The sequence below is a fragment of the Delphinapterus leucas genome, chromosome 11 (genome assembly GCF_059928025.1).
Source record: "Delphinapterus leucas isolate spDelLeu-1000000601 "Yukka" chromosome 11, BTC_Dleu_Yukka2, whole genome shotgun sequence".
NCBI lineage: Eukaryota > Metazoa > Chordata > Mammalia > Artiodactyla > Monodontidae > Delphinapterus > Delphinapterus leucas.
This window is the reverse complement of record NC_143139.1, coordinates 85,867,916-85,887,890: the sequence shown is the minus strand read 5'-3', so window position 1 is coordinate 85,887,890 and position 19,975 is coordinate 85,867,916. Positions and strand designations below refer to the sequence as shown.

At 42.1% G+C, this 19,975-nt stretch overlaps 1 protein-coding gene across 2 annotated transcripts in view; it reads right to left on the bottom strand.

The window, feature by feature from the left end:
• The window catches only part of C11H12orf75 (chromosome 11 C12orf75 homolog), a 37,517-nt gene that overhangs the window by 7,782 nt on the left and 9,760 nt on the right, over positions 1 to 19,975 (bottom strand). For both annotated transcript variants that reach the window (XM_022599984.2, XM_089921214.1), the window contains exon 2: positions 15,090 to 15,114. In XM_022599984.2, the coding sequence (XP_022455692.1) occupies positions 15,090 to 15,114 (25 nt within the window). The remainder of the gene's footprint in view (positions 1 to 15,089; positions 15,115 to 19,975) is intronic.

Here is a 19,975-nt window from a genome sequence, read left to right as displayed (position 1 = left end):
GAGTAATGGCCTGGCTGTCCGAACACCTGGGCTGCCCCACCTGTGCACCACTTTAAATCACTGTACTTGTTTCCCCTCACAGAACATATTTTGAAAGATTTTGGTATCAACTGGCCTTACTATCTCACTTGCTGATAACTTTCTTAGACACACAAGTGCCAAAGGGAGCCTCTGATGTGCATGGGATTGTTCCCACAGGGTGTTTGTGTAATTCGAATCCAAGGCAAATAAATCTTATATTTTGCTAATGTAGAGCCTGTGCAGCCTCGTTGTAGGCACATGCAGATTTCCGTTCAGTTTCTAAAGTAATGAACATAGCCTGTGGTCCTTCTTCGACGCTGCCAATCCAGAGCATCGGGCTAGGAATTGCGCTCGGGCCAGATCACCCCCCACCATGGAGCCCTTGGATGAGCCACTGTTTTTCATGAGGGACTTGATTATTTTTCTTTTCTGGTCACGACAGCTTTAGTGGAAGGGCAGTGGCCATTGTGCAGCCTGCAGCTGTGATTGCTGACGGATCACAAGACTTGTTCCTAAAGCAGGGAAGGAAGTGGGGAGGAAGTGCAGGACAGAAAGCCACACGGACTCCGCCTTGGCGAGAACAGCAGCCGCGGACAGAGTCTGGAGGACCCTCGATCACGGACATCATGGCCCTATTTTCTGCTGGTACTAAAGACAAAGAAGGAGATGACTTCACCCTGGAGTCTTCCCTTAGAAAACAGAGACTGAAGATTGAATTAGTCCATGCTGGAAACGACAAAGTGAAAAAGAGGCCGATTCACATTAGATGAGCTGGAAAAGGCCAGACCACACTGCTCGGGAGTTAATTGGTCCAAATATCTCCACAAACTCAGCCTACCCGTACACTTGCTCCTTTAGACAAGAAGCAAGTGGACATACCTCAACCAGGAGAAATCTCCTAGTGTAGCAATCCACTTCTAAATAATAGTTCTGAAGCACAGTGCAGGAGTCAACGCCCAGGTGCCTACAGGCAGAGGCACTGAAAACGGGAAGTGTGAATGAAGGGATTCAGGGACGAGAACACCCCTGAATCTACCATAAATAGGGAAGAAACCTTGAGAATAAGGCTTCTACCAAGGGAACCAAAACACGGGGTTATAGGAGGCAAGGGACCAGATACCATCAATCAAATCACCTAAAAACAAAAAGTGAAAGGTAACTTTCACCAGTTTCCCTCCCTGCTCCCGCCGCTCCGGTCCCAATTGCACCACCATGGAGGCTGATGTCAATAAGGGGAAGGAAAGCCAGCACAAATTACCAAGGGGTCGACAACTGGAAACAACTACGTGGCCTAGCAACACAAAATCTGCTCTGGCCAGGGAAACTGTGCTGGACTCACCCTCCCCACGTTCTGCAACGCAGGGGCGAGGACTCTGAGAAACATCCTCCCTTGCCGCCCGGCTCTCTGCTAGGTTCTACCAAATGGGATGCTCAAGAGACATAAAATGCAAAAAGAGGGGAAAGGGCTGCTCCTTCTAGCTCTGCGTGCTGCTCCAGCCTACAGCACGCCAGCAGCTGGTTCCAGTTTCCAGGACAGGCCCTGTTAACACTCCTTTTCGGGTCACTACAGCGCAAGTGGGTGGGCAGTGGCTACTATGTGGCCTCCAGCTGTGGTTACTGCTGGATTACAACATTCAGCTGCGATTACACCAGCCTGGCAGTGCCCTCTCTCCAGAAGTCAGTGTCCCAGCCCCAGAGAAATGCTCCTCTTCCAGGTCCTAGATTCCAATAACCCCAACTTCCTTCCTTTGTCACTCCTGCCCTAGGAACAGTAGCCACTTCCTGTTATAACTCTCCCTACGACCTCAGCCTTCCCTTCTTACATCCTCAATCCTCCATGACCTGTTTAACCAATGCCTAATAGTAATTTCTCTCTGCTAAAATATTTAATGTGGTTTCCTTTACCCTGACTGGACACGAACTGACACATTACTTGGTAGCAAGAGTAGGGTTTACCTCCCAGCCCTGCATTGAACGTGTCTCACTAAAGCATTTAAAGTACCTGTTATTTCCTGTTTATCAGGCCCAATTACTATGTCATCAGTGTATTGGACCAGTATGACGTGCTGTGGGACATCAGTAACATCAAGATACTGCCGAATAGAGGATGAATGGCAACACTGTGATGGTATACTGTTGGCCTTGCCGGGTAAAAGCAAACTGCTTCTGTTATCCTCGCAAACCAGTTCAGAGGTAAAGTATTCGCCAAAGGTTGCAAAACAGGAGCTAGGGGCTATGTTGAGTGTTTTCAATAAAGATACCACACCTCGAACAGCAGCTGAAATTGGAATCACCATTTCATCAAGTTTACAAGAATCCAAAGTCACTCTCTAAAATAAATCTGCCTTCCACATGGGCCAAAGAGGCAAGTTAAAAGGAGACATGAGAAGCGTCTTCATTTTTTCAAGTCTTTGGTGAGGGCACCAATTTCTGCAACTCCACCAGGAATGCAGTATTCCTTTTTGTATATTATTCTGGTATAGAAGGGAAATTCCATAGGCTTCTACTTGACCCTTCCTACCAAGACAGCCCTTCCTTCACAGGTCAGAGAGCCAATGTGGGGATTCTTCCAGTTGCCAAATACATCTACTCTGATTATGAACTCACAAACTGAGGAAACAACCAGAGTATGGGATCTGCAGACTGCCAGACTCACTGCAATTTTTAGGTTAGCCAAAATTCCATTTTTTACCTGTGACCACTATAAGCCCACACATGGACTGATCACCCATAATGGCATTTTGGGTCCTCAGGTGTTAACAGCAACTCAGAGCCAGTGCCTAGAAATCTCTAGAAGGTCCAGGTACTTCCTTTTGTTCTGCACACAGTTGCTCTAGTAAATGAACACAAATCCTTTGGGGAAGATGTGAAAAAATATCTACCGTACAGACATGTGGCCGTGTTTAAAATTCCCTCAAGGGAATGTGGCCTTAATTACTCTGAGTCTGACTTGGGTTTGGAAACTGGGTTAAGAGGCTATGCCTTTCCATTGTGATGACTCAGCTTAGCTTTCTGGCTCACAGACCAGAAGTCTTCCTCTTATAAAATATACAGAGGGAGAAAATGAACCCTTAGGTGGCCATCCTTCTCATCTATCCCTAGGGAGATTGTGATCAACTAGTTCTCATCAAAATTCCTTCCAGGATGAAACATTCTGCCTCTTCATCCCTGCTGTCTGTTATGGCGAGTGTGCCCACCTTGTCTTAGGTGGTTCAGTTCTTGGCCTCTGCTTCTCTGGGATCCCGTCACACCCAAGGAAACAAAGAGCCCATCTCAAGGGCAGCATCTCCCAACTGTCATAGCCATGTTATAGAGGACAGTCATCTTGGTACTCCCTTCACTATGTGTCTCTCAATTTGCTCAGTCTCCTAGGGAAGGGGGTCTCCTCCGCAGTGGGGAGCAGCTCACACTTGAGAAATTCACACCAGCTTTCCTATCTCTTCACGCCTTTGGATTCCTTCCTCTCCATCACACCAGAGAAGTTCTGACATACTCCTCCCCTGGTGAGAGCATAAGCTCCTTCAGTTCAGTTTCATCAACCAAGTTGACTAAACTGTTAAGAGTCCTAGCCATGCACCTAAATTAAATCTGGAATCTCTGTTAAATACAACAATATCAATAAATTCAGTCTCAGCATACACTGCTTCTCCTTGGTCTCACACCCTTAGAAGCCATTTCCATACATATTCCTGAGGATTCTGGTAGAAGAAAATGCACAAGCCTGCAATTACTTTGCAATATAAGCTCTTTCTTCCCAGGTCAGACACTGTGCTTGTCCCATGGGAGCATCCTGAGATCTGATTCTATTTGTGGGTCCCGTAGCAATAAGGGGTGGTTGCGGTAGGTCCTGAGGGGGACAAGCACCCCCTAACAAGGCAATCACCCAGGCGAGGGGACCCAATTCCATGCCTCTTACCCAGCTGGTCTACCCCATTCTCAAAGGCCCTGCCAGGAAAACAGAAAGTTTCTGGCTGGCAAAGATGGGGAGAGAAAGTCAGCTCTTCATCATGAGCTTCACCTCAATTTTAATTTAGCCCCCAGTCTAGTGCTCTTGACAGAGGAAATGGGAAATAGACGAGGCTACCACAGCTGTCTCTAATCTAACCAGGGACTAAATGGCCACAGACTACCCCCTGCAATGTGTAACTGAATCTAAAACAGCTAACAGAGAAAGCCCGGCCACTTAACACAGTCTTAATGCCTTAATATCACGGCAAATGCAACAAGATGAGAAGGTCACGGCCCCCCTCGACTTCTGGCGTCCCCAGGTAAGTGAAGGGGGGGTGGAGTGTAAAGAGGCAGGTAGGCTGCAGTTTTTTACTCAGTGGTGTAAGCGATCACCCATTCGAATAACTTCGAGGATCTGGAAACGCTAAGGTTTAAATATAGTTTAATTTTACCTGCTGGCTTAGGTTACAAATTCAAGTTCTCTATTATCCATCACGTGTGCCTCAGTGTCAATGAAGGGAGAGGCACGTGAAAGTGGGGGCCGGGCCCCAGGGGAGGGGCTGGAACTAAGAGCTGGGGTTCGGGTATAAACAGGGTCCGTTTCACAGTCGTGCCCAGGACACATTTTAGAAGGAAGACTTACTTCTTGGGTCCAAAGAGTAAAGTAGCGAAGAGGTACTAAAAGACCTAGATTAAGTTTAGCAAGTAGTGCCTCCATTTTTTTTTTTTTTTTTTTTAGCGGTACGCGGGCCTCTCACTGCTGTGGCCTCTCCCGTTGCGGAGCACAGGCTCCGGACGTGCAGGCTCAGCGGCCATGGCTCACGGGCCCAGCCGCTCCGCGGCACGTGGGATCTTCCCGGACCGGGGCACGAACCCGTGTCCCCTGCATCGGCAGGCGGACTCTCAACCACTGCGCCACCAGGGAATCCTAGTTCCTCCATTTTTAAATCCCCATGAGCCACTACTCTACAGAGTAAACTTGTGTAATAAACTTGTTTTTTTCCAGAGGGAGCATGACCGAAAGCCTCTTGGTAAATTGCTTTCTCTGGTCTCAAGACAGTGTCTTATTTCTGGGCATATACAGCATCTGAAAATTTGTGGAAAGTGATGTCACATTTAGAAAGAAAATGTAATAGTGTGATATTGTTTAATCAAAAGGTCACATCACATCTTTTGAAAAAAAACTTTTAAACCACAAGAACATTTCCTAAGAACCATGGAGCATATGTTAACAATTTGGGACCAGGTTTAAAAAATACACTGGGCATTTAATTACCATCGGGTCTCTCTTTGTTAACAAAGATTTAGCTTCTTTTATCAAAGGACAGGTGTTGGAGGAGAAAGCATGTGTCCAAGTTAAAGCCATCCACTGAGTCTCATGATAATCTCCTAGAGGGAGATCACATGCTCCCAGTGTCTCACTCAGATTTTCGGCCACTGCATTCATAAACATGTGTGCAGAGCCAAGTGTGATTGAGGGTAGACCACCAGTCCATCATTTCCCCCCACTTTGGGGATTGCTGAAAAGCTAAATCCTCAGTTGATAGTTTAAAAATGACACATCTTGTTATAAAGCAGAAACTAACACACCATTGTAAAGCAATTATACTCCAATAAAGATGTTAAAAAAAAAAAAGACACACCTTTGCAGAGCGATATAGTGTTTAGTGATCACTATCTTACCGAAGTTGCCCCTATTTGGGGCGATGTCATAAAAAGAAAAAAAAAAAAAGCAACCATTGGTTTCAAAACTGCTTTCTTATATCTCAGAGTTTCCACCAAATACTTCTAGCCTACTTCCTTTGAAGCCAGCGTGGCACTCTCCTCACACTTCTCAGATTGAGTATCTATACTGATCCAGATTCTCTAGGTCACTGCACACCCACCTGCTTCCTACTAGCTTTGCAGACCTTCTCCTAAATGAACCAGAGACACTGAATTTCTCTCTAACCATAAAGCTCTGACTTCTTTTAAGTCAAGGTTCCAGAAGGTGAGACACTTCCAAACCAGCTCCATGTCTGTGGTTGCTCTTTGGGGCGGGCTGGCTTTCCTCTGCCTGTCCTTTCTTCATTAATGTATTTCATGCATATACCTATTTAAAGCTAACTCTCCACACAAAACACATAAACCTTTCAATCCATTTATACCGCTCTGGTTACCATCCTATCAATAACGATCACTTCAATGAAGCGAGACCTTATTCAGAGTTACTGTAGCAAATATAAACCACTACTTTTTTTCTTCCTCAGTAGCACATGGTAATCAAAGTATTTTCGTCACAATATTTGCTTAGTTTCTGGGTTGTATAAAATAGCTGTCCCAAGTGACCTACAAAAAGGGTTTCAAAGGTAAAATAATGGAACCACGGCATGGACACATTATGTGCATTCTCTGGAACAAACACAGATGATAAACATCAGGCAGCCGCCAGCCATTCCAATTAATACCTCCTCACGCACGGTGGCTACAGGTGCCTTAAAATTCAGAACGTTCTCACTGCCCTAGACTTCCAGAACGACATAGTTCTGTGGCAAAGAAAGGATTTATTTTTCACTTATTCATCAACAAAAATGTTCTAAATACAGAGCTATTCTTATTAGCGATGATCTAAAAAGCAGAAAAACAGGCTGCAGCCTTTTCTTTTTCCATATTTGCAGTGTCACCACAGAGGCCAAACTTATTTTGATTTGTAAACGGTACAATTTCAACACGGAAACCTCAGGAGATCATGCGTGTAGCTCCAATGATCTATTTTTAGTTAGCATTCATGATCATCTTTTGGAATAAGCTTATTAATTGACAATGTTTACTTCCATTTGACACTACCATCCTCTAGATAAAGTGGAATCATTTAATTTTCTCTATGTTTTTATGATGACCCCTCCTTTTCACGGAGGTTCCAATCGATTCTACCAAGCATTTAATTACATATGATATTGGACAGAATTAACATTTTATCATTGGCTGTTAGGACCTATATGTAATCTCATTCATGTCTTCACAATTTCAAAACTTCTTAGGACGGTTAGCTTTAAGTCTCTCTCCTTGGATGGGCCCCTTTCTTTCTTCCAGAATGTACTACCGGAGAACATGAGTGACATTTGCTCTTTGTATGGGGTAATGGATCAAGAATTAAATTGCAATTTCCCTACCCCTCTTCTGTGCTCCTTCTAAGAAGCACACAGGGCTGGATTATTTCAACATTGGCTGTAGAAGTATCCTTTGCTACAAAGCAGGCAGGAGTGTTCTCTCCCCTTTAAGAAACCTTGCTTTTCCCAGATGTATCACTTTTCTCAAAACCTTGGGAATAAGCAGCTTGTTTTCCCTCGTCCCAGGGTCTCCAAACAGGAGACAGAGCCAGAATGCTCCCAACCTCCCCAAAGCACTCTTTTAGATGGGGCCAATTTCATTTTCACTCAAAAACTCTCCTCATTGGCATCAGCCCTGCCATAACAGCCCCGGACGCACTAAACATTTTGGCCCTGACTCAAAGGTTTTCTTCCTAACCGTCACTACCTTGGACAATTTTAAATCCCATGAAAACCACCTAAACGACCTCTTGCTTCACATTTTGCTGACTTCCTCTATCCCAGCAACTTTTACTGCTGCTCTAAGAACTTAATCCCAGGAGTGCTCCATGGAGCTTAGTTCCTGCAATTATTTCACCTCTGATATTTTAGAGTAGACAATCCCACTCCTTAGGGAAAAAAAAAATCCTTCTTTCTCCCCTCCCCACAATTCCCAAGAAGCCTCCAGTCCCAGCTCTCCCCATTCATCAGCCCCTTAGGGCTTCCCCTCCCCCTCTCTCTAGCATGTGCCTTGCAGTCAAGCATTTCAACCATACTTGCCGGTCACCACCAAGCCCTCTCTATCCCTGAATGAACCCACTCAATTGCTTCTTGCCTTTTATTCCACTGGGTCCCACCAAGGAAAATCTGACCATGTATTGATGAGCAACCAATGGGAATGTGAGATTTCTAATCACAGCAAGGTCCTCAACGCACTGGGTCTTCTGCCATCAGGGATTCATAACAGAGGCACTGCCAAATCTTTTCAACAACCCTTAAACCACCTAATAATTCTAGCTACCATTTACGGGCAGGGGGCGGGGGGACAGGATGGGGGAGCAGGATAGCAACACATAATACCAAGTATTGTCCTAGGAGCTGAATATACTGTACTAATAACCGTCATAACCATTAAGCAGTTACTTAACCTCTCTGTGTCCCATCTCCTCATCTGTAAAATGAAAGAGCACTGCTGTCTTCATCAGCCTGTTGGGGGTACTGAATGAGATAATGTACTCTAAGTGCCGGAAATCACTCTATGGTATGCAGTTCTCAGTAAAGATGAGCTATTAACATTGAGAATGATGAGGATAATGATGAAGACGGTTACCCTGAACGGTTATTATTATCCCAATTTTACAGATAAGAAGATTAAAGACACAGTATCACACAGCTAGTAAAGGATGGAGAGCAGTTTAAACAGAGGTCTGTCTGCTTCCAAAATGCATGCTTTTTCAATGCTACTTCCACCCCAGAAGACGGGTAGAATTTTTCAATGCTACCTCACTTCAGAAGACAGCCTTGCCTGCCATGTCACGGAGGAGAAACAAGGCTATCAGATACCCTCAGGCTTGTAATTAGGAGAGGGCTCAGCTGACACGGGTGTATATGACACGAGAAATTTATTAAGAATTCCAAGGAAACTCAAGATTAGAGATACATAATTTCATGTTTTAAAAAAGACAGAGCTGGGCTTTCCTGGTGGCGCAGTGGTTGAGAGTCCGCCTGCCGATGCAGGGGACACGGGTTCGTGCCCCGGTCCGGGAAGATCCCACATGCCGCGGAGCGGCTGGGCCCGTGAGCCATGGCCGCTGAGCCTGCGCGTCCGGAGCCTGTGCTCCACAACGGGAGAGGCCACAACAGTGAGAGGCCCGCGTACCGCAAAAAAAAAAAAGAGCTTCAGCATGTTTTTGTTGTTGTTGTTTTTTTAAAGATTTTTTTTGTGATGTGGGCCATTTTTAAAGTCTTTATTGAATTTGTTACCATATTGCTTCTGCTTTATATTTTGGGGGTTTTTTTGGCCTCGGGGCATGCGGGATCTCAGCTCCCCGACCAGGGATTGAACCCGCACCCCCTGCCTTGGAAGGCAAAGTCTCAACCACTGGACTGCCAGGGAAGTCCCTTCGGCGTGTTTTATGATAACTCATTCCAAGATATTTTTCTCTATAGCTGTCACCTTCCATAACAATAAAATTACTTTACCCAGAAAAAAATCTTAATGAAATATCACTTTACAAGTTTTAAGTGAAAGAAGTATTTGAATAACCTTGTTTAAATTGAGTGGCCGTGAGCTTTCATGTTCAACAGCAGACATTAAATTTGAGTCAACTTGTTATTCAACATATATTTGGAAAATTCATATATACAGAATATATGTATTCTTAAAAATCAAGAGATTTTTTGAAATAACATGGAAGGTGACCTACATGGAGAGGCTGCTTCTCTTCTGCCTGCCCAGTTATAATTCTCTCCCATTCTGGTAACAGCATCACCACTCTCCCACTGTTTAGCCATATGGTTAGGTGAGGTTAATGACACCGATTGGCTGCAGCAGTGGGCACGTGACCCAGGCCTGGCCAATGAGAGCCCACGTTCCCCTGGCCCACTGACTGGTTCAGGGAGAGGCACCTGACCCCACGTCCTAGCCAGGGAAAGCCTAGCCCTAGGACTTTTGATCAAACTACGGGGAAAGAGAAGCTCTTTTTCTACAGGAATTATTAAGCTGATGAGATAGAAACTGGCCATCTCCATTACCACTGGGGGAAAGCTGCCTTAGCATGGAGCCAAAAACAGGAAAGTAGAGATGAGAGAGTTTCTTCCTGTCATTCAATCACCTGGATCCAGCTGTGACTAAGGCTTAACCCTTGGAAGTTTTCCGTTACACATGCCAATAAATTCCTTTATGTTTGTTTGTTTAGGCCAGTTTAAGCTGGGCTTCTGCCATTTCCAACCAAAAATATCCCAACACGACCTATTTGTGCCAAATAGCTAAGATAATTCGCTGAAATAAAATAAAAGCATGGCTAGGGGTAAGACGGGAATAAAGACACAGACCTACTAGAGAATGGACTTGAGGATATGGGGAGGGGGAAGGGTAAGCTGTGACAAAGCGAGAGAGTGGCATGGACATATATACACTACCAAACGTAAAATAGATAGCTAGTGGGAAGCAGCCCCATAGCACAGGGAGATCAGCTCGGTGCTTTGTGACCGCCTGGAGGGGTGGGAAAGGGAGGGTGGGAGGGAGGGAGACGCAAGAGGGAAGAGATATGGGAACATATGTGTATGTATAGCTGATTCACTTTGTTATAAAGCAGAAACTACCACACCATGGTAAAGCAATTATACTCCAATAAAGATGTTAAAAAAAATAAAAAATAAAAGCATGGTTGATTCGCAGGTTTGTGAAAATAGCCAAATGTCATCGCGTTGAATTTACTTGTTTTGTTCTGCATGTTAGTGTACTGTGATTTATTTTTGAAAAGAGAGGGAGAGAAAAAAGAAAGTCTCGGGCTTCCCTGGTGGCGCAGCGGTTGAGAGTCCGCCTGCCGATGCAGGGGACACGGGTTCGTGCCCCCGTCCGGGAAGATCCCACATGCCGCAGAGCGGCTGGGCCCGTGAGCCATGGCCGCTGAGCCTGCGCGTCCGGAGCCTGGGCTCCCCAACGAGAGAGGCCACAACAGTGAGAGGCCCGCGTACCGCAAAAAAAAAAAAAAAAAAAGTCTCACTCCCTGATATACATGTGGGTCTGTCTTATGATGATTAAATTTCTATATATCTTCACCCATGCTTTCCTCCTTATCTCAAGTTGCTAAGGGGACCCTTCTATGTTTTTAATCCTTCTTGCATGTTGTAGAATCTATGTACATTGATAACTCCCTCAGCCACACAGAAAACACCTCCCCAAACTACCCTCAGCTCTTTTTACTCAACTTGCTCCTACCCTTTTGCCTATGGGCACACCTACCTCTCCTCCATGTAAAAAATAAACAGAAAAAGAAAAACAGACTTCAGTATACAAAATCATCCATACACATAACTAGGCAGAAATAATCACAAAGAAACGGAAGAAAACAGTGTAAAATATTAATGATGATTGTCTCTGGTGGGAGGATAATAGCTGATTTTTTCTTTTTTAAAAAAAAATGCTTTTCCATACTTTCTGAACTTCCTTAGTGTTCCTTTTATAACAAATATATTTCTTGGGACTTCCCTGGTGGTCCAGTGGTTAAGACTCTGCGCTTCCACTGCAGGGGGCACGGGTTTCAATCCCTGGTTGGAGAACTAAGATCCCACAAGCCACACGGCGTGGCCAAAAAAAAAAAAAGAAATGTATTTCTTAAAATATGCTTCCTCTTTAAGCTACTAACATCTTTCTATCCCTTACTGCCTTTTTGTCGTAAAACAAAAGACCAGGCATCCCTTCCTCACTCCTAAGTTCGCTTTCACCCTGACTCCATCAGAGAACTCACATCACCCAACTGAAACCAAGTGACCAGTGTAGCTGTCACTCTACATGCACTGGCTTCTCTTCTCCCTTTAGCCCATGTGATCTCTTTGGATCATCAGCCATCCCTTCCCTTGGCTCAAGTTTGAAACCACAGGGTCATCTTCGCCTCAGATTTTCCTTTCCTTTACTTCCCCATTCAGTCATTCAACGGGTCTTATCAATTGTATTTCCGAGTGCGCCTTGAACACACCACCTCTGCTCCTTTCCAGTGTCCTGTCTGCTGTCTAACCTTCTCGTGGCCTCAGCGCCATTAATCCCCTGTGCCTCCACCCCTCCCTCATCTCACATATCCCACTGCCTTGGGAGTCATCACCCTAAAGATCAAACACAGTCATGTAACTCCCCACCTTAAAATTCTGAATGGCTCTTGAATGCATATAAAAACCAAGTACAACGACCGGCCTGGCACCAAAGGCCCTCCACAAGCCGGCTCCAGCCCACCAGCCTCATCGTCCACCTCTGCTGAGCCTACACCACAGGCTCAGGGCAGACTGGTTGACTTCCCAGAAGAGCTGGGGCTCTCCTGCACCCACGTGCCTCCTTTCGTGCTCTTTCTCCTGCCCTGGGTTGCCATCCTTCTCCTTCCTACACAAACTCCTACTCACCCTTCAAGACCCAGACAAGCATTAAATTTTGACTATTTAATAATTAACTATTTTAATAATTAACACTTAAAATCACACTGTATTTTGGTCCCCAGTAGCCACTGACCTACTTTAGGGCAGAAATATCATTTTATTTGTTATTAAATCCTGGCTTCTTGCCTATAGAAAACAGGCAAATAAACAGGTAAGTGGAGATATAGTAAAAATCCCAAACCTTCCCTAGAGAACTGATTTTTATTATATATTAAGGGAGTAATCATAACGTTTCTGACTTCTAAAAAACAATCGTAATTCCCCCCCAAAGACTTTTACGTGGTCTGTGCACTATGGTGGTTGCCCTATTTGAAGTTCTGTACTCTTAGCATCCATTATGTGAGTTTGGCCACTTCTTTTGCCTTGAAATCAGTGTCTTCAGATTTAAAACAAAAAAAATTTAAATCTTTATAAGTTTAAATTGTCTTAATTTCTTAGCTCCTTTCATGGCACCCCCTAATTTCATAGCACCCCCCTAATGTTATGGTCAAGATTTATAAATCTACAGCTTCTGATTTTTTCTTTAAAAAGGGTTTGAATATACCTTTTGTGCAAGGAAAAATAATACTATAATATTCTTCAATTTTTTCCAATTCAATTTACCATATTTATTTTTAAAGGGTCATTTATTGAGTAAAATTACATCTTTTTAGTTATAGAAACTATGAGGTACACAAAGTCACAGAAAGTTTAAATTCTAGAGAATTCAGGATTTTAGAAAGTAGTTAAATGGCATCTCACGTCCTGCAGTAGTTAATGTTGACAAAATGTCCACAAAGGTATCACTAAATCTTCTTAGAAATTTCCATCCTTCTGAAAGAGGGAGGAAGTCATGAAATCAATCTCTCCTTAAAGAGAAATGATGGAATTCATTTATTAAACACTATGTCCACAGCACGATACTATTAACTAGAGGGGACTTCTCTCAATTCCCAAGGGAGAAAAGACAAGGAGATAAATAACACTATAAGCCCAATATGACATATCATAAGACAGGTCCAAGCTGCTGTAAAAGTTCAGTAGAGGAAGACATATCCAGTAGAGAGATCCAGGAAGTTCTTCTCATAAAGGATAAGATATAAACCCAGGAGAACAGACAGAATTTTCACAGACAGAATTGGGGAAAATGCCATTCCAGGCAGAGGGAACAGCAAAAAAAAACAAGGAGCCAAGACAGGAAACAGGAGGTCAGTTTGAGACCATGCGAGTGGTCTCAGAGCAGGACTTCAGCTCACCTCTGGGTCCTTAGCCTCATTCACTCTCTAACTGCAGGGTTTCCTTCCCCCTAAAGGCTGAAACCTAAAGGGCCTTCCTATTCCCAAAGGATTCTGGGCTCAATCCCGTGGGCAGTGGAGACTAATCAAAAGTTGGGAGTGGAGGGCCTAAAAGGGCAGGGGATTCATCTGGCAACAACATATAGAAAGGGGAGGGAGAGACTGAAGAGAGACCCAGATACTGCAATAACAGGAACAGGTAAGGATGCTGAACACATTGTTGCTAAACGTTTTGGTAATAAACTCAACCACTGCAACCAGGACACTGAAGCATTCTATACTGCCTCCTTTGTACCGAAAGTCCCATATAAAAAGCTTATTTAATTCCCAAAAAACTTTACAACCCTATTCTAATCTTCTCCAGATTCCTTTTTATAATTAAAAAAAAAAAGTCCAACTCTGCTTTTGACGAAAGCTTTTAAGGCCCACCACTCCGTTTGCCCCAGCTGTGAAAGCCTTTAAGAAAGCTGGGAACTCGTACATGTGTGCTGGCGGGGAAGATACAGCCAGGCGCTCCTCTGCCCATGCGCCGGAGCCCTCACCCCAGCCCCACTCCCAATAAAAACCAAAGCTGCTCACCCCTTCCTTCACTCAGACTGAATGGACCAGTTCGGGAGCCACCCTGCTCTCCCCAGGAAGCCTCTTTATGTGAGCAATACATCTTTTCCTACCCTCTTGGTGTGTGTGTGGCACCATCGGTCTTGACATCCAAACCAACTGGGGTGGCTTGGGCAGAGGTTGATTCCACAATCCATGGAGTGACCGCAAACACTCTTTTTGTTGTTGTCGTTCTTGGGGTTCTCCATCCCCACCTTCTCCCTCCCCCAATCCCAATGTCCAGCTCCCTAATGGCACTTTATTATTTTTTTCCAGAACTGCTGATTTTTTTTTTATTTATTTTTTTCACTGAAGTATAGTTGATTTACAATGTTGTGCTAGTTTGTGGTATACAGCAAAGTGATTGAGTTATATATTTTCTTCATATTCTTTTCCATTATGGTTTATTACAGAATACTGAATACAGTTTCCTGTGCCACAAACACTCTTAAATAGTGAACTACTGCAATGTCCTTACTATACCTAAATTTGAGGTAGGAAGATGCAAAGAAGGGGCATGATGGAAACGCTGAAAGGGTCCTGTGGTCTGAAGTTCAACTCAATATTGATTACCTTGAATGGTCATATACATTCACTCAAACGTCTAATTACCGACTTTAAAACGATTCAGTGTGCATTTGGTAAATGCTTGGCTCCAGGCCCTCCTCACGGGCTAAACTCTAAGATGTTGCATAGTCACAGGAGCTAGGTGCTTAATTCTCCCATAATCACTTGCTTGCAATTAGAAGAAATCTCTACACAAGCTGGTATAGAAACAGAGTTAAACATTTCCCTTTCTTAAAGCTCTGAGTTAAAATGCTAGGGCAACTGAAATGCTAAAATGAAAAGTCACAAATAAACCCATTCTTCAAATAGCCCTTTAGTTATAAACCAAACAATAATCTTAATTTGTGCTCAGTACAGAAAGTACTTCCATGTCTTTTCAGCCAAACCTACATATCTAAAGGTCATAACCATGAAAACAGTGTCTTCCTCAGAAAGAGTTTAGAAAATCATAATATTAGGTACTTACACATCTTTAGCTGCTCCTGCAGGGCCTAGAAAAAAAGAAAAAGACAGCTTTCCATTATCTTGATAGTATTGCTACAAAAATCTTAAGCCCAATACCCAACTAAAATAATATTTTATAAGAGATGAGTTGAGAATATGATTTTTTGAAAGATCATCTTAAAAAAAGAAAAGGAGAGCAGGAAAATCATAAAATCCAAATCTTCGGTTTAGAATTTATTCTGCCCATTTTTAACAATTCCTATAAATTATAAGGTGTTGTTTCTGAAAGGGATTTTACAGACCACCCAAACTAATCTGCTCATTTTACAGATGAGCGGATTAGGAAACTGACAGATTTGAGAAATATTTTCTTTTCTAAGCTAGTACCTACATGGAACTGTTATAAGTCACGCTATGTACTAAACATAAAGTAAAGCAAAGTCACAAGACAAAATGGAGGTGATGTCCTAAATAAATTAGCAAGACTCAAGGATGCCAGCCCAGCTCCAAAAGGAGTATCATACATTTCTAAGTCTGCTTCTATTTGCTACTGAACCCTCTCGTTTCTCCTTCCCACTCACGTGCCAAAAACAACCCACCTCTTTTGGACCCCAGTCCTATCACTTAACACAGATTCTCTGCCCACAGCACAGTTCCATCTGCACTCTTCCCCCTAATATCCTTACCTGAACAATACAGAACTTGGTTCCAACCTTACAAGCCACATGGCATTAAGTATACTTTAATCTCTTAAAACCTCACTTCCCTCTTGTGTCAAATGAGGAAAATAAGAATACCTTTCTCAAAGGTTATTGAAGTTCTTTAAAAGATGTATATCCCTATCAAAGTACTAATGACATTTTTCAAAGAAATAGAACAAATAATCCTAAAATTTTTATGGAACCACAAGAGACCCTGAATCGCCAAAGCAATCTTGAGAAAGAACAAACCTGGAGGCATCAGGCTCCCTGATTTCAAACTATATGACAAAGCTATAGTAATCAAAACAGTATGGTACTGGCAAAAAACAGGTACACAGATCAATGGAACAGACTAGAGAAACCAAAAATAAACCCATGCATACATGGTCAATTAATTTATGACAAATGAGGCAAGAATATACAATAGGGAAAGGACAGTCTCTTCAATAATGGTGTCAGGAAAACTGGACAGTCATATGCAAAAGAATGAAACTAAACTATTATCTTACATCATACGCAAAAATTAACACAAAATGGATTAAAGACTTAAATGTAAGACCTGATACCATAAAAACTCCTGGAGGAAAACACAGGTGGTAAGCTACTTGACACCAGTCTTGGAAATTAATGCTTGGATCTGACTCCAAAAGCAAAGGCAACAGAAGTAAAAGTAAACAAGTGGGACTACATCAAGTTTTAAAACTTCTGCACAGCAAAGGAAACCATCAACAAAATGAAAAGACAACCTACTGAATGGGAAAAAATATTTCTAAATCACATATCTGATTGGGGTTAATATTCTAAATATATAAAGAACTCATGAAACTCAATAGCAAAAAAGAGAGAGAGAGAGAGAGAAACCAACCTGATTTTAAAATGCACAAACATCTGAATAGACATTTTTCCAAAGAAGATATACAGATGGTCAACAGGCACATGAAAAGATGCTCAATATCACTAATCATCAGAGAAATGCAAATCAAAACCATAAGATATCACCTCACACCTATTAGAATGGCTACTATCAAAAAGACAACAAATAACAAGTATTGGTAAGTGATCTGGAAAAAAGGGGACACCAGTGCACACTGTTGGTGGGAATGTAAATTGGTGCAGCCACTACAGAAAACAGTATGGAAGTTCCTCAAAAAATGAAAAACAGAACTACCATACAATCCAGCAATTCTACTCCTGGGTATTTATCCAAAGAAAACAAAAACACTAATTCAAAAAGATATATACATCCCTATGTTCATTGCAGCATTATCCACAATAGCCAAGATTGAAAACAAGTGTCCATTGCTGGATAAATGCATAAGGGAGATGTGAAATATATATAGATATACCTATATATATAAGAGGCTAGAATAATAGAGTTCTACTCAGCCATAAAAAAAAGAAGGAAATCTTGCCATTTGCGAAAACATGGACGGACCTTGAGAGAATTATGCTAAGCAAAATAAGTCAGAGAAAGACACATACCATGTGGTTTCACTTATATGTGGAATCTAAAAAACAAAACAAATGAAAACAAAACAAAACAAAAGTCAAAGATACAGAGAAAGGAGTGGTGGTTGCCAGAGGGGAGGTGGGTTAGGGAATGGGCAAAACAAGTGACAGGGGTCAAGAGATATAAACTTCCAGTTCTAAAATAAATAAGTCATGGGGATGTCATATACAGCACAGTGACTACAGTCAATAATACTGTAGAGCATACTTTAAAGTTGCCAAGACAGTAAATCCTAAAAGTTAACTATGCATGGTGACAGATGGTAACTAGACTTATTGTGGTGATGATCTCACTGTGTATACAAATACAGAATCATTTCATTGTACACCTGAAACCAATACAATGTTACATGTCAATGACACCTCAGTAAAAAAAATTTAATAAATTTTAAAAATTATAAAAAGATGTAAACAGCACAAAGTCTGGCACATAAAAATAGCTCACTAAGTTGTTATTATTAGCAGTCACATTTTCCTTAATATCTCAATTTCCATATCTATGAAATGGGAATTAAATTAACTTCTGCACAAGTCACAGAGGTGTGAAAATAAAGGAAAATGTGCTACAAAATAAACAAATAAGTCTGCAAAAAAGTTATTGCCAAAATTGTAAAAACTGTACCCCAGTGATATTAATCTAGGATCTATAATTCTGCAAATTCAAAGCAGAGCATAAAGGTAGTCAAGACTATGTCTCAAATAAATTCTTTTAAGGCTTTGACCAAACCTGAACTTTGTAACAAACTTGAGTCTTTACTCAGGGAAGAGTAACATTTCTGTTCCCACAATTCTCATTAAAATTATATAAATAAAAACTGCTTTGGAATCTGAGATCATAAAACCAAAAAAGAAAAAGTAAAATTTTTAAAACCTTAACAGAAGAACAGTGGAGTGTTTTGATAGGTAAAAATAAAGGATTAGTGCCACCAAAAACCCATAAAAATTAACGTTTTATTTCAGAGTCAAAACAAGCATGAGAATCTGGAAGAAAGTCTAAAAAGAAAATAAATATCCTCATTTTCTTATTTTCATTTTCATGGAAAAGGACAGGGAATGATTGGGGGGGTTGCTGCACTCAGGGGAAGGGAGAGCCGGAGGTGTTGGGAACTAATTCTGTGATGTCTTACAGACAGAAGAAAGCGATCATGATGGGTCATGAGTGCTGGGCCTTTAGAGATGAAGGGCCATCGGGCACAATCCACGGCGAGGGCACAGCAGACAGAAGCTGCCCCACTGTGTCTCAGGGAATGGCAGCAGGGTGGTAGGGAAAGAACAGCGTGGAATTGGAAGGCAGAAGACCCAAGTAAAATTCCTGCTCCAGTATTTGTTTGACAGTCACTAGTTCACTCAGCTTCAGTTTCTAATACTGGGCCGACAAAGGCAGCTGAGAAGACAAAGTACAATAAATGGCTGTGAAATTCGCTTCAAAACAGCCACACGTTGCCTCCTCAGTACCTATTTTAATCAGCCACCAGCAACCCTGCATCCACTTCACCTTGACTGCACCAGGCTCCAGGCACCCTTATGGCCTCTTCCCTGCTGGGTTCACCATCTAACATCCCAGCAGGCTCAAGGCAGATGCCAGGTACTACCTTCCAGAAGGAAGTCAGCAGGCCATTTCTTCTGTTCTCAAATGTCCCTCATTTAAAGGGCAACGTCTATTTAATAACTGCAAAGTGAAGGAGGCCAAGAAGTCAAAAACACTAAATCCAGTATATACATATGGTTGTAATGTACACTCCATCTTTATAAAAGGGAAGAAGATGTGCATCTTCTTAGGAGCAAGGTAGCAGGGGGTTAATGATAAGGTTATAACCAGGGCAGGTAGAACACGACTCCTGACACACAGCTTCACAGAGGAAAAGGAAAAAAAAAGACGACTGTAATTGTTGAAACCCTCAGCAAAACTATCAGAATATCTAGGCATATAAAATGTGAAATATCTCTTTGTTCTGCAAAAGTATAAAATCATAAAATTATTAGAAATAGAAGAAAAATTCTGATTACCCTCAGTGCAACATTTTAATCACACTTCACCTATGTATTGATTATAATTAACCAGACGGAGAGTTCTTCTCTAGATAATTCATGCAAAAGATCCTTTGACTACAACTATTCAGATAGTGCCAAAATCCCATTTGCTTTAAGTTATGTTTATGGTTCATGTGATTCATCATTTATTGAACAAATATTTATAGTGGTGTAGCTACTTCTTTCAAGCCGTCTGGGATAGAACATTTGTTCCTGTTAGTACCACTTCATTTCCTGCCAAAATGACTCTTTACTATTTGAACATAGCCGTGGTACCTTAATATAAGGGAGGCAAGGTAAAAATGTTTCTTGTGGGATAAAAGCACCACAAAATATATAGACCATTAGAATTTTTGTCAGTCAAAAGATTTAATGGCTATTTTCCTAAATTGTAGTACTGATAATTATAATTTTACATATCTTCCTAAAAAGTAGAAGGGGGGAAGGTCTGCTCTCAGAAAAGCATCATATACAGTTCCAGTGACAAATATTGTAAATGGTTAGGGTATGTAAAGAAGAATATTTCCTTCTGAATGTAACTGTTTCTTTAACACTTAAAGATTATTGCTTGTTCACAATATCACTTCACTTCACGTTATTATGTACACCGTTGGTTTTTTTTTTTTTGGCCACTCTGCATGGCACGTGGGATTCACCGACCAGGGAT